Raw genomic sequence first — 14,137 nt, 5'->3', positions numbered from 1 at the left:
AAGCGTTAGTTCATTTTCAAGAACCATTCCTTTTGTTTGAATATGCGTCGAAATAGGGACGTTGTGATTTGATCTGAGGTTCAGGTTTGTGCGATGAACCCAACTTCAGGGGCAATTTAACGAAGCAAAGAGTCCTCATTTTCGAGATTAAATATAAAATAAGATAACATGGTGTTGTTATTTTATTCCGAGTTGAGCACTGTTGGCCTCTGATAAAAACACCTTTTTTTGCGCTTGCATCTGTAACATTGCATCAAAATATTTGTAGTCTCATTGTGAGGAGCGGTGTAGTGTTTCGATTTTTTATTGTCTAAAGGTCCAGTATCGCACTGTTTGCTGTCTAAAGTCACTTTAAACTGAAATTCGTCAGGAGCTTCTTTGTTTTTGCCCATTTCGTTTCGTACGGTCACTTCTCTTTTTCGGGTCTGACCAAAAGAAGACCTTTTTCCCCTGGTTTTCGTTGATTCAAGAAAAACGTCGCATGTTTTCCCAATAATGAGATGATTACTGCAAGTTTTACACCATAAGCTTTTAGACTCCGGTTCAATTTTAACTAGTTTTCTCCTTGAAATTCTATACGCAGACTCGCAGTAACTGCTGGAGAGATTTGGAGACAACAGTGAGTATAGTTGAGACGCCTGAAGTAAAAAATTTAATCTATGTAACACAGAGTTTTGACCTGCTTCACATACTCGACTCTCCATTATTGGTTATGTCCGCGATTCTGAGGTTCTTATCGCGGAAAAAAACAAAATAAAGCTTAAATACGTACGCTATGTTTACTTTCTGATCATATACTCCAATAAAAGGTGGTGTTGTACACATTAAGTTATGACTTTTCCTCTGTACATTGGTATGTATTGTCTCGCTTTAATCTTATTTGTTTTTTTGACTCTCTTGCTCCGTTAAAATTAATTGCGTAATTCCTTTATACGTCGTATATATATAATTATTAGAAAATTAGACGCAATTTTTAAATTTACACCTGTCTCGCTCTCGTTATTTGCAAGCATTTAAAAAAGACCTTCATACTTCACCTATATGCTTGTCTTTAATTTATTTTATGTTTACTTAAAAAACTGTATAATTGAAGGAATTAGGCTTTTCTATCTTGCATGAATTGTTCTGTACAGAGTATTTAGGTACACCACAAGCGTACATCACATATATCTGCGTTATTTAATCGGGTTGATTGGTTATTTCCCTCACTGATTCCTCCCAAATTCTAAACTTCATCCCATGAATTTTTGACTCAGTTAAAATAAATGAGATAGGCAGGTCAAATTAGATTTTTTGCTCGTGCTAGTGAGTTGTTTTTTTGAACCGCTTGGTAAATGAACTGATGCAAAATCCAACATATTTTATGCACATTTATGTATTTCTATGATAACTATTAATTTAGATATAGGCAGGAACCGACAACTCGGGTTTGGGGATAATTGCAGATTTCCCAGTTAATATTCAGTTGTAACTGCGCAATGCTGCCTCTTAGCAGTTGTATATTCATGAAAAGTGAACAAACTTCAAGGCAAAAACGACCGTTATTCTAATGGTAACAACTACTAGTTTTCGGATAGATGGGATTTAGATTATGCAAGAAGTTAACTTCTGATGAAATTAAGAGCTATTGCAATTAAAACGGCAGGCTACATGCATAGGTTTCAGCACATGCATGCATTCAGGGTCAATGTTTAATATCTGAATTAGGCTCTCTGGAAATTAAACGTATACCAAAGGCAAGGGAGCCATATTTCATCGGAGATTCCAACAAAGCAGCGTGGAAAGAAGGCGACTAATGTTCTGAAAACATGAAATGAGTTTAGTTGTCTTGATCTTGATGGTCAGACGGTTGATTGCTATAAATAACAAAAAATAGCTGCAATTATAACGCTAAAAAAGACTAGGTAAGAGATTCTGGTGAGCAATATTACTATATTTTCCTCTTATCCTACTTAAACCTTATTTTAGTGTACTTAAAATCTTATATGTAACGCGAAAATAATATAAATTCACGCCTATATACAATTAATATCTTTGAAGACAGGTAGTTCTATAATTTCAGTGGTGTTTGCCCTTATTTTTGTTCTTTTTTTGTCTGCTTTTGTGACTTCTGATCGTAAGCAATATGTTGTCAGGATAAATAGATGAAGGTACGGAAATTAAAGTGCCCTCCTCCTCTTCACTGTAAACGGGTCCGCACCTTAAAGGGTTTCTTTTGCTGACCAATCTTGTGTACGACCCATTAGGGTCCTTTTCAGATTGATTAATTACTCTCCTGCCTTGGTTTAAATTACATGAGTCTGCTATTCCGTGTCTTTTTATATTCGAGCAGGACCCAATGTATCTATCACTGCTACAGAAAAGCGGTACTGAAATACACGAAATATCATATTTGCTTTTCTCACTCCCTTGAAACTTTCTATTAGGCAATACTTTAGCGTCTGTTGACTTATTTATTGGGATAATTCTAACCTCTTTTAAATTTTTGGCGGAAGTCGTATCATTATCTTCAACAGATCCAAGACCATGAGAAGGCGATATTCTTTCATCCTTGTTTTGCTTAGATGAGTAATCTCTATTATTTGTTTTATTTATTTGCCTCCTTCTTGGCTCGTATGAGACCAAAATGTCGTCTGGATAAAGCGACTGTGAAACAGAGAAATCACTGGAACATCCTTTGCTTAATATACCTCTCGCTAAAGGGTCCTCTTCCTCGTCTTCGTCCTCGTCGTACTTTTGTTCGTATTTAACATTACGAAGCTTTTTTCTTTTGTTAAGTTCACCAGTTTTTTTAGTGCGTAAATTTGGATTTAAATTCACATTTGATGCCGTGCATTGCATAAATGAAGTAAACATTTTCGTTACTATGTCTGTCTCGCTTTTATCTTTTTTATTCACTTTAGAGTCCTTTGCGGAATTCTCTTGTTTACTGTTTTTTTTATCCGCTCTATTAACTTTTTCATTGGCTTCTAATTGGGATTTACAGTCCTCGCACTCACATTCACTTTCTGCAAGCTTGGTCTTTTCCAGTGGTGCTTTAATTTCAAGGTGACCAACTGCTAAACTCATTCCAAGATCCGTTCCTGGAAGTTTCAACTCTATTTTTATCGCCATTGCAAGTGTTATTCAACTTAAAAAAACTTGTAGTTGTCTCTATATCTTCAGTCCTGATCAAAATCGACACTTGGTTTTCTCACTAAACTTAAAATTATCTCTGACTTTATTTAGAGTGAATTCCATAACCACAATTACTCTTACTCGGCGTCACACACCCCCCAAAAAAGAGTATGTGATGTTGCTTCGGTTCCACGGTCTTCCTCAAAAATTCCAAGAAAAACTATAAATTAAGATGTGTGTCTGTTCAGTTTCGCTGCTTGAATCTATTTAACCTTGAAGTGATCATCTAAGTATCTCACTAGAATACCAATGCCCAACTCACAAATTTTTGAAATAAAGTCGAACCAGAGGAAATAAGGACAACTGGTGTAACTCAGCGTCAGGAAAATCAAATTCACTCACATAAAGAAAAACAAATCAATTTCCGAAACTAAATGTGATCTAAATAAAAAATTTGTTTATATATCCTTCGTGACTAAATGCATGTGATACCGTAACAAAACCGGCGCCTCTACAACCGGCGGCAATACAACCCGCCTTAGTACGGGTGAATAATTTAAACTTATAGAGTGGAATCAGGAATCTGCTTCTTGTTGAACAAAACGGGGAATTTTGTAGTTACCTCCGTGGTGACTATTGGATTTTGACTCTTCGAATTTTTTAATTTGTTCTTCGTGGGTAAGTCCCTCAAGACCATGTTCCCCGACAAATTTACGAAACTCCATATCCTTTAGCACTTGCAGTTCTTTGAACACTAAATTGAGCTCTTGATCTGGTTCTGGTATAGGATCTTTTTGGGGGGTTTTCCTTTGACTCACCTCAACCCACTTTGGGTTTTTTTGTTTTAATTTAAGTTGGGCTATTACTTTTTTGAATGGATCTGAGGGCTCCTTTTCTTGTGGTTTTTTTGGTTTAGTTTCTTGCTCTTGTTTGATAAGTGAATTTTCTTCCAAACAGTCATCCAACAGTTTTTTGATTTTCTCAATTTCGGCCCTTAATTCTTCTATTATTTTTTCTTTATTTGAATTCCCCGATCGTTCAGTTTCCAGTTGTCTGAGCAATTCTTCCCTGCCTTTTTTAAGTTCGTCCATTTCTGAATTCAGTGCAAGCAGTTTATTTTTTAGTTCAGAGTTGGTCGTCTTTAAAAAGTTGTATTCATCTAATTTTGACTCGAACTCAGAAAGTTCTTGTTTCCTTATATTCAGCAGTTGCGTTTCGTGTTTTAAAGCAGCCTCTTTTTCAGCAACTTCTGAACTCTTTTTTGAAACAATTATTTCTCTTTCCTCAAGTTCAGATAGCTTCTTGCGACTACTTACTGAATCTTTCAAAAAATCAGCTTCTTTTTTTCGTAAATCAGCCCTCTCTCTAGCAAGTTTGGCTTCTTCTTCTTGCAAAGCCTCTTTTCTGGCCTTAAGTGACAACTCCTTTTCCGCAAGTTTTTTCTCCGAGTCTACCAATTCGTCCTCCTTCGCAGTAATTCTTTTCTCCTTTTTTCTTAATTCTGATTTCTTTTCTTTCTGAGAACGATGGGTTTCTTCCTCATATTTAAGCTTATTTTCTAATTCTTTAATCTTCTCATCTTTCAATTTAAGTTCTTGATTTAAAGTCTCAAGTTGCTCCCTAAGATTATCCAGCTCTTTCTTACATGAGCCTGCCTTTCTCTCATATCCAGCGGGAGCATGCACATATCGGTATTTTGATCTTGACCTCCTTTCTGGTGAGCTCTTATCCGGATCAGCTGCAGAAGAAGCCTCTCCTGCAACTTTTGAAGATTCTGGAGACGAGCTTGAATCCTGATCAACCGTTGTTTGAAGGTGCTTAAAGAAAGATCCGGGAGAGTTCGGGGGTCCGGAAAGAATATAAGTCTGTGGAGTCCGTTTTACTGGCTTTACTGGTTTTACATGCCTTTGATCCTTTTTCGGACTTGATTGAATCCCACTAACACTGTAAGTTCTTGTTAAAAAACAAAATCCAATAACAAGCAGAAAATACTTGAATAAGAATGGTTTTTTACTAGGTATTTGAACAAACATTATCTCAAATTAAATTCATAGTAGCATGTGTTTAAGGCCTCTAGCTCACTTTTATATGTAAATATTTTGTTAAAATTTTTGCCTTTTCTTTCGACAAAATTGTAAACTTCAGTATAATAAAAGCAAGAATCCTTGAATTGTTCTAAATCAGACTTTCCTTTGCCTAAATCTCATTCCATACTATTTCTTTTGTAGACATGCAACCAATGAATCTAATAATTAGCCTCTATATATTGGCGCCGTAGGCTCGCCTGCCCCTTTGAGGGATTCTCGAGTACAAATAGTTAAATAAGACGGTAAAATAAACAAGAAATATGTTGTTAAAGTGGCCTATATAGTTATTTATAGTCCCTAATAGTGTTATTTTTTGCGTTTTGGATGCCAAATTACTTCTGTTTTTCCATTTGAATGAACAATTTTTCTCTTTCTTTCACTAGACTGCATGTTTTTTTGCATTTCTAGGTGATTAGAGATCTTCCTCAAGCTGTCAGCTCTCACTTTTGTATCATTCATAATGCGATAAGATTTTGTCAAGCTTTTTACTATTCCGTTTGATAAATATTCTTCAAGCTTGTTATTGTCTGTTTCATCTGTATATCTATTGTCCTCACTTTCATCATCTTCACTGAAAAAGGTATGGTTTCTTTCAAAGCTCTCACCAAACAGCGTGAGTTCTTTCTCCATTCTTTTAATTTTCTAAAGATAACAAGTGAATTACTTTAGTACACAGAAAAGAGAAACAAGGACACAGGTTAAGAGTTAGTGGCTAACTGAAAGTAAGCTATTGCCACTTTGTTCTTTTGCCTATGCTCTTGCATTACCAAACTTCAAACTTACACTTTCGTCTATCGACCTCCTATAAGTAACGTAAGTCATGTTTTGACTCTCCGCCAGCCTTCTTTCTGCGGAGTTCATTGAAAACAAATTTTGAGATGAAAGCCTATCTTCTTTTCGTCCATTAATTCTTTTATACCTCCCGTTCTCCATCCTTGAATTTACCATATTAAAGTCAAACTCATCTGGGTTCCTTGTTCTCGCTTTCTCTGACAAAGATTTGAACAAGTTCTCCTTCTCATGGTACCTAATTGCACGCAATTTATAGTCCTTCTTCCTCTCTAGTATCCCAAATTTGAGTCTGCTCGCCGGAGTAGCACGTTCCAAATGCACCCTCCGGTGTACTGAATGCTTTAAGGAAGACATAATGAGCAACAACTGTTAATATATCTAAATCAAGAAAAAATCTTGTCTATATTTTATATCGCGATTTTTAAATGCCATTTTATTACAGTTTGGCGGCATTGAGGCGGGAATGTGCGCTCTTACAACCTGCTCAGTCTGAATATTTTCAAGGTCAAAAGTAAACACGACAAATATTAACCGAAAAAATAAAATTAAAATTCTGCAGTTTTAAATGATAGGTGAGGGTCTGGTGGATTGAACACTAAATTCTTTGTTATAATAAATGGAGGGATATCGCTAGTGCCTAATTCTTTTTTCACCTGAAATTTATACGCAAACAGTATTTGGTGCCTTTTGCATGCAGTAAAAAGTCATGCAGTTTAACATGCAAATTAAATAATGAATGCAGGCTAGTTTGCATGTGACTTTAATTTACTGCTTTTGCAACTCAATTTTCTATTTTTGAAAGAGTTGCTTGTTTTCTTTTTCAAGTCCTATGGAAGAAAAAAATGAATTGTGATGAGGTGGGATGATAAGAGGAAACAAGGATTGAGATTGTATGTTTAGGCCTAGTGAGGAACTAATTAGGAGAATCCTGTCTTCAGAAAAGGGATTCAATTTGCAAATAGTAGACTTTACTGAGTTCGTTGAGAAAATTAGAATTCAGATATAAAGCAAAAGTCAATGCTTAAACCTTNNCCCCCCCCCCCCCCCCCCTCACAATACAAATATGAGAATGGAAAGCTTGGATACATATCAAGCTCTTTGGGGCCATTTCTCGAAAATTTTAATAAGGAAATGGGCAGGGAAAAAAGCATCGTCGTAAGTGAAATTTCAATAACCCAACAAAACAAATACGTGAAACGCTTAATATGTGGTCATGTCATTTAAGTCTTAGTTGAGCACTGAAGATCGGGAACAGTTTAGGGTAGCATTTAAAACGACAAATGGGTTTATTAATGGAATACAAAAACTGATTTTTGCAATAACACTTTACCAATTACAGCGGTAAATCGTCAACGTGAAATTTAAAACAAAATTAAAAGCAATGATAAAAAAATAAAACGAGCGGTACAATCCCGTTATCTACCTACAATCTATCACTCTTGGCTGCATTTGGAATCAAATAAAGGGCAACAATAGATTCAAAAAATGTTTACCTTGCCGCTCACTTTTTGTAGTAATTTGTTCATTAATAGATCTAGCGGCCTCTCGCGCATGCAATCTTGTGGCATATTTTTCCTAGTGGTAATGGGAAAAAAAACAAGTATAAACAAAAAACTAAACGTTAAGCTATTAGGAAATTCCATTGCTTGATGCTTTTACGGAGTTTTTATTAATAAGGAACTGCTTTAAATAAAGTGCAAAAAGTAATATTGCAGTACAGTAAATATAAAGTGGTGTTTATCCTTATATTTGGTGTAAATATACATATATATATTTTTTTTTGTTTATGAGGAATTTGATTTTGGAACCAGCAACATAATATAAACTTTGGCGTTTTATTATTATTAGAAACAAAAAAGAGCATATTTAAGAATAAGTTATAAAATTCATGACATGTTATAAATGTGTATGATGTTTAGGTTTATTTTTTTGGTGATCCTGACACTCTTTAAAGACAGGTATGCTATTGGAGTAAGGATAAAAAGTCCAGCACCTAATGATGGATCTAAATTATTAGATAAACAACATCATGAATCTAATCTTGGAACAAAGATAAAAGCTAGTATAGATGCGACAAGAGGTATTGAGATAATACACACCACTGGAAGTGGGGAGCACAAGTTTCTAGATGAGTATCCAAGGCCATTATCAGAGGGTGAATTAGTAGTTGGTACTGATTTACTTCTTGGATTTATTCAGCGAAAAGATGCAATTGAGGAGAACAATGAATTGGAAAACCTTGTTGTTTTGCGGGATGACGGGAGTAATAGGTTAAACGCAGGTATATTTTTGGGGTTTCCATGCATCTATGAACAAAATAAAGAGTTTTTGAATAATCCAGACATTAATTTTATCGATGTCAAAACAATACTGAGTTGCATCAAGCTATATAGTAATCATGGCATATTTGAGGACGATATAAGGTACTTATTTTTCAAGTTAAAAGAATTTAGCCTATATAATTCGCCTAGTAAAGTTTTTATTGGTGATAAACAATTTGACAAAAACATATACTTGCCTATAAGATATCAGGGTCTGCTCTACCTTTCGATATTGATCAAACATGGAAATAGGTATTCAAACACCAATTTGCTAAACCATATACCTTTTTACTTGGAGAAAGGCAGATTGTTTGTTGAAATTAGACACATATATTCAAATCGCCATATAAATTTTGAATTTAACGTAAATTTTGGATTTGGTGGATCAAATACTCAGCATTCAAGGGTTGAGGAGAATAAGGATATTGGAATAATATCCGCAACTGTGAATGGTAAAACCTACATGGAGGGTGTGAAATCGCCGTGCAATGGTATTATTGTATGGATGAATGAAAACATTAACAAGAGTTTGAAAAACAAACAGTATGAATATAATTTTCATTTAAGTAAGGGTTCTTATTTGGAAGGCGATTTAATATTATTGATATTGTGTGATTCTAATCCCTCATATATAACCGAGGATAGAACGAAATATAGGAGAGAGAACAATGACGTTTTGATAAGTTCTAGTTTTGGTGAGCTTAGAGATTGGGTAAAGTCAGAGAGTTCAGTCAATAATTTAAATTTAATCTTCATTAGACAGTTAAAAGACCAGAAAGAAAGATCAGAGTTGATTAGCGATATCAAGGGGTCAATTAATTTTGACGACTTTAGAACTTCTTTAATTAATTATATGAAAAGTAGAGTTTCAGATGCAGATGAGTCGTATTTGAAGCAGGTAATAGATATGGATAAAAGATACATAACAAATGTTTATGTAATCAATAGAGAGAAGCAAACCGTATCCAACAGGCTAGCAGACCTGACACTAAGACATAAGCGAAAACTGAGTGCGAAACAGAAAATGTCAGAATACGAAAGGGCTGTATTAAATGGTTCATCAACGGGCCCTACATATAAATACAATTTATATTCAAAAGAAACAGAAATATATAATGCTGAAAACAAGATAGTGCCTAAATGGAAGGGTTATTACCATGCAGGTTGGAATGATCCAATGAATGACGAGAAGAGGTTAAAGTTGTCACCATTGAACTACACCGGCAAATACTTGCAAATTTTCGGTCCTAGGCCATGGAATATTAAATTTTTAAGCATTGACATAGTAAGAGCATTTTCATTTTCCAAAAACAGTGAAGTTAGATACACGTTGACTAACGAGTTTCTGTATTTATTTGGAAAATACGGTGAGAGGGACGATTACAACTCTAATTTGCTGAGGATAATGAATTTTGATGTAGAAATGTATGTCGATGCAGGGAATATAGTAAGTGGCAAACAAGGATACGAAACGGTTCTTGGGGTTATAAATATTAATTTTAAGGGTCCTTTGATTGGAAGAGAGAGTCAGAAGGTTTATATATATTCGCTTCACTCAGGTTTTGTTAAGCATGTTTTACCAATTTCAACAGTGGCAGGAAGCTTTGATTCTTTAGTAACGATTATTCCATTTGGTGTTGAGAAGCAAATTATTGAGCACTATAAACAAATTAATTATTATTTGTACGATAGAAGTGGTTCTAGAATTAATTTAGCTAAAGGAGATTCATTGTTGCTTCCATTGTCGCAAGTTGAGGTTAGAGATGAGGAGGGTCAAACAGTAACCCTTACAGATTCTCAGGCTAGTAGAATTGAGAAACACGTTTACATGTGGCCGTTGTGGGAGAAGTATTTTCCCGAGTTAGAAGAACCCATAAAAGTATTTGAAATTTCTCCGAATGAGCTGTTGGTATTGAATGGAATTGTACAAAAGTTGATTGATTACGTTAGATCTATTTCAATCAAAAAGATAGTTTACTCAGCGAGCTCTATTTTGCTTAAGAAACCAGAATTTGACGTTGAGAAGTTGAGAAAAGAGGTATATAGTAAAATATTGAGTGAGCACTCAAAAAAAGGAGGCTTTTTTACTCAAAGAAAGGAACAACAGGTTTATACAAAAGTGTTTGGCGATAAATACAGGTATTTGATGAATGTCAACCGTTCTAAAAGTGGTGACTTGCCAGAAATACTGAATAAGTTTATAGTTAAGGGTCATAAGAGGGGCAAGAAACCAAAAAGACTGCAAAGAAAAGGTCCTTATGGTGTTGGTACTAAAAAGATACCTTCAGTATTAAAGAAAATTAGAATAGTGGCAGGCAAAAAGAAGGAAAAAGGGAAATACAGTGGGGACGAGAAGCCAGGATATTCTGAAGGTTTTAGTTCAGATGAATCAGTAGCTCTATCTGATATATCCGTAAAAGGCAGAGAAGAAAAAATGAAGTTTGTTAAGGGTCTTGGCCCCATTATTCCAAAGAGGAAAAATATATACAAGGCAGAAGGATACGAGTCAGAAGTCAGTTATGTATCTACTGATCGTTCATTAAAGTTATCAGATACAGAAGTGGATGAGATAGGGTATGAAATGGGAAATGCTAATTTGTCAGATATAATAAAAAAATCAAAGTCAGAAAAGGATAAAATAAAGAAATTGTCAAAAAAATGCAGGGAGTTATTTAAGAAGATAGATAGTTCTTTGAATAAAAGACTCGAGGATCTGGCCAATGTGAATGATAAGAAGGAATTGGAGCGTATAATAGGCGTTTTATTGAAGGAGGTTCATGGTTACAATGAATGCATTAAGAAGTTTTTGGCAGCGGTATCATCAAAGAAGTCACATGACATTCAGATTTCACTCATTAAGTCAAATTTGGGTGAAAAAATTCGTAGAATAAAAGTTGCAAGAAAGAAAATAGTATTAGAGTACAATAAATGCAGAAACTCACAAAAGAAGTTGTCAAGAAAGTTCCACGTTGCAGTAAATGATTATAAGGTTAAATCTGATAAGAGCAAAAGCATGTCTGAGGAAGAAGTGGATGAATTAAAGAAATTAATAGAATCTGCGTATAACGAAGAGTTAAAGTGCCAGAGTTATTCAATCAAATTGAGGAGGATGGAGAATAAAAAGTACGAAACAGAGATAGAGAGATACTCATTAACAAACAGATACATGTCTTACAGAAGGAGGAATTCCATGTTACTTTCAAAATACTTATCATATCTGGCTTTGAAGATAAAGTTTTTGGTTGTTGTTAGATCGATAAACATGACAATATATTCAACGAAAGTTGATATAAAAAATGTTGATGTTGTATTAACTAATGAGAAAATAAATGAGAGTAGACTAATATCTAGTATAAGTTCAATATCAAATTTGAATACGGAATTGTTGAAGTTATTCGTTGAAGAGAATTACAATTCATTCGATTCAATGGCTTTAATAGGTCATCAAACATTATTATTACAGGATGGACTAATAAATCTTTATTCTTCAAAAATAAAAGAATTTGAATTTGTGATTGAGAATCAACGCATTTCATATAGTATTCTTTTGGGTTTATTGAACATAATAAATTCATCAGATTTATCTAATGAGTTGTTTAAAAAAGCGTTAACAAAGAAAGTTAAAGGATTGTTTGAAAAAAAGAGAGCATCGTTCGTCGATTTTGTTAATTTTAATACTAAGATCAAGCAATTAGTTATTGGAAAGTCAATTTCGGAGAATGTATTAGAAGTTATTCAACAAACATTACAGCATAATAAACTCACAGAAACGGGTAGTCATGATGATTTAATGAACCAAGTTTTGGACTCTAATAAAAACAAAAGGATTCTAAAGTCTCTTAAAGAAAAGATAAACTCTAAGATTGCGTCAATGGAATCAATGATTAAGAAGTGCGATTTAATTGGTAAAACAGTTACAGCAAATATTAATGATTTCATATCAAATGTTGCAAAGCCAATAGGAAAATTCAGCTCTGTTGGCTCATCTGATGTTGAAGCTGGATTAATTAGTAGTGATAGTATCACTGAATCAGATCCGTCTACATCAGGTGGTAGTTTGTTTGGAAGTGGTTCAAGTGAGGATTTGGAAACTCATGAACTTTCAAAAGTAATTTCTTTGTATCGAGGTTTGGCAAAGATTTCTGAGGAAATAAACAAGAGTGATATAAAGGAACCTAGTGATGCTGGTTTAAGAATTGGACAATTATTTAATGAAATATCGAAAAAAGCGAACGAATTCAAGTACAAGAAATATAAACCAACAGGAGAGTTGGATAAAGAAAAGTTTGATGGAATTAAATCAGAATTAATTAGTTTATTATCAGAATTGGAAAAAGAGAAGAAAACATTCGTTTCAAAGTATGAATCACTGTTAACTTCATACGAAAAGAGTATTTACTTACTATGGCCAATGACAAGAATGAAAAAACAATTGATTAATTCAGAGAGAAGATTGAAGATGGAAAAGAACAGAATGAAAGTAATATCTTCAAAGAAAAGGCGTAAAAGCAAGCTTCGTGATGCAGGAGGTAAGAGCGTTAAGGATTCAAATTCTGAAGAGAGTACAGGAGATGATACAGGTGCTGGTGATGAAGAAGTAAAGAAGCCAAAAAGAACTAAATCTAGAGGTTCTAAACCATTATCCAAACGTAGAAAGAAAAGGAAGACATCCAAAACTTCAAGTAAGGGAGATAAGCCATCATCTGACCAATCTGATGAGGACAAACTTTTAAGTAAATATGGACAAGCAGATGGTGATGATGTTGCTGGGTTAGATACAGACGCAAGTTCTGTTGATTTGGATAAAGAGCATGAAAAAGCTTTAAAAGAGGAAGGAGATAAGGGCAAAACCCCTAGGAAACCATTGCCTTCGTCTGGAGATCAAGAAGTTGGAGGAAATATGGAGAATGAGTTATTAAGTAAATATGGACAAGCAGATGGTGATGATGTTGCTGGGTTAGATACAGATGCAAGTTCTGTTGATTTGAATAAAGAGCATGAAAGAGCTTTAAAAGAGGAAGGAGATAAGGGCAAAACCCCTAGGAAACCATTGCCTTCGTCTGGAGATCAAGAAGTTGGAGGAAATATGGAGAATGAGTTATTAAGTAAATATGGACAAGCAGGTGGTGATGATGTTGCTGGGTTAGATACAGATGCAAGTTCTGTTGATTTGGGTAAAGAGCATGAAAAAGCTTTGAAAGAGGAAGAAAAGATTGGTGGTAAAAAAGAGCAAAAAAAATCACCTTCAAAGGCCAAAAAGAAATTGAAAACGAAGCGAACTCTAGATAATATTAGAGGTTTATTAGATAGAAGATCAGTAGGAAGTGAAGGCACAGGAGATGATTCAGAATCAGATACTAAAGTAGATACCTCACGTAAACCAAAAAGAGTCAAAAGAGAAACTCGTGAAAAGCGTGTTAAGAGAAAACGAAAGAAGGAAAGGGCATTAATCAAATTGTTAAAGAAGGGAGTAAGGTATTTAGATACTACATCTAGTTCATCACATGCTGAAGGTAGTGATGCCGAGGGTGGTGCTGCTGGAGGCAGTGATGCTGAGGGTGGTGCTGCTGGAGGCAGTGATGCCGAGGGTGGTGCTGCTGGAGGCAGTGATGCTGAGGGTGGTGCTGCTGGAGGCAGTGATGCTGAGGGTGGTGCTTCTGGAGGCAGTGATGCTGAGGGTGGTGCTGCTGGAGGCAGTGATGCTGAGGGTGGTGCTGCTGGAGGTGGTGGTTCAGATAAAGAACAAGAACCCCCAGAAAAGAAAAAGGAAGATCGTAAAAAACAAGCAGCTATGATTATTTTAAGAACTAAAGCCTCAAC

The 14,137-nt window shown here is 34.9% G+C and overlaps 6 protein-coding genes across 6 annotated transcripts; 1 reads left to right on the top strand and 5 right to left on the bottom strand.

Annotated features, from left to right (window-relative positions):
• Positions 1–182: 182 nt before the first annotated feature.
• FG386_003125 (uncharacterized protein) lies at positions 183–704 on the bottom strand (the record flags this gene model as incomplete). The annotated part of the gene is made up of 1 exon (XM_067342353.1): positions 183–704. One exon carries the CDS (start codon positions 702–704, stop codon positions 183–185), a length of 522 nt encoding a protein of 173 aa, XP_067198946.1.
• Positions 705–2,058: 1,354 nt separating this feature from the next.
• FG386_003124 (uncharacterized protein) lies at positions 2,059–3,114 on the bottom strand (the record flags this gene model as incomplete). Its single annotated transcript, XM_067342352.1, has 1 exon — positions 2,059–3,114. The coding sequence occupies one exon, from the start codon at positions 3,112–3,114 to the stop codon at positions 2,059–2,061; it is 1,056 nt and encodes a 351-aa protein (XP_067198945.1).
• A 578-nt stretch (positions 3,115–3,692) lies between these two features.
• Positions 3,693–5,150, bottom strand: FG386_003123 (uncharacterized protein; the record flags this gene model as incomplete). The annotated part of the gene is made up of 1 exon (XM_067342351.1): positions 3,693–5,150. The coding sequence occupies one exon, from the start codon at positions 5,148–5,150 to the stop codon at positions 3,693–3,695; it is 1,458 nt and encodes a 485-aa protein (XP_067198944.1).
• Positions 5,151–5,510: 360 nt separating this feature from the next.
• Positions 5,511–5,834, bottom strand: FG386_003122 (U3 small nucleolar RNA-associated protein 11; the record flags this gene model as incomplete). The annotated part of the gene is made up of 1 exon (XM_067342350.1): positions 5,511–5,834. The coding sequence occupies one exon, from the start codon at positions 5,832–5,834 to the stop codon at positions 5,511–5,513; it is 324 nt and encodes a 107-aa protein (XP_067198943.1).
• Positions 5,835–5,954: 120 nt separating this feature from the next.
• On the bottom strand, positions 5,955–6,350 carry FG386_003121 (uncharacterized protein; the record flags this gene model as incomplete). The annotated part of the gene is made up of 1 exon (XM_067342349.1): positions 5,955–6,350. One exon carries the CDS (start codon positions 6,348–6,350, stop codon positions 5,955–5,957), a length of 396 nt encoding a protein of 131 aa, XP_067198942.1.
• Positions 6,351–7,907: 1,557 nt separating this feature from the next.
• On the top strand, positions 7,908–14,091 carry FG386_003119 (uncharacterized protein; the record flags this gene model as incomplete). Its single annotated transcript, XM_067342347.1, has 1 exon — positions 7,908–14,091. A coding segment is annotated over one exon (6,184 nt), but the record flags the coding sequence as incomplete, so codon positions are not given.
• Positions 14,092–14,137: the final 46 nt, after the last annotated feature.

Source organism: Cryptosporidium ryanae, assembly GCF_009792415.1.
Source record: "Cryptosporidium ryanae isolate 45019 chromosome Unknown contig_66, whole genome shotgun sequence".
NCBI lineage: Eukaryota > Apicomplexa > Conoidasida > Eucoccidiorida > Cryptosporidiidae > Cryptosporidium > Cryptosporidium ryanae.
The sequence above is the reverse complement of the archived record's forward strand: the minus strand, read 5'-3'. Positions and strand labels throughout refer to the sequence as shown.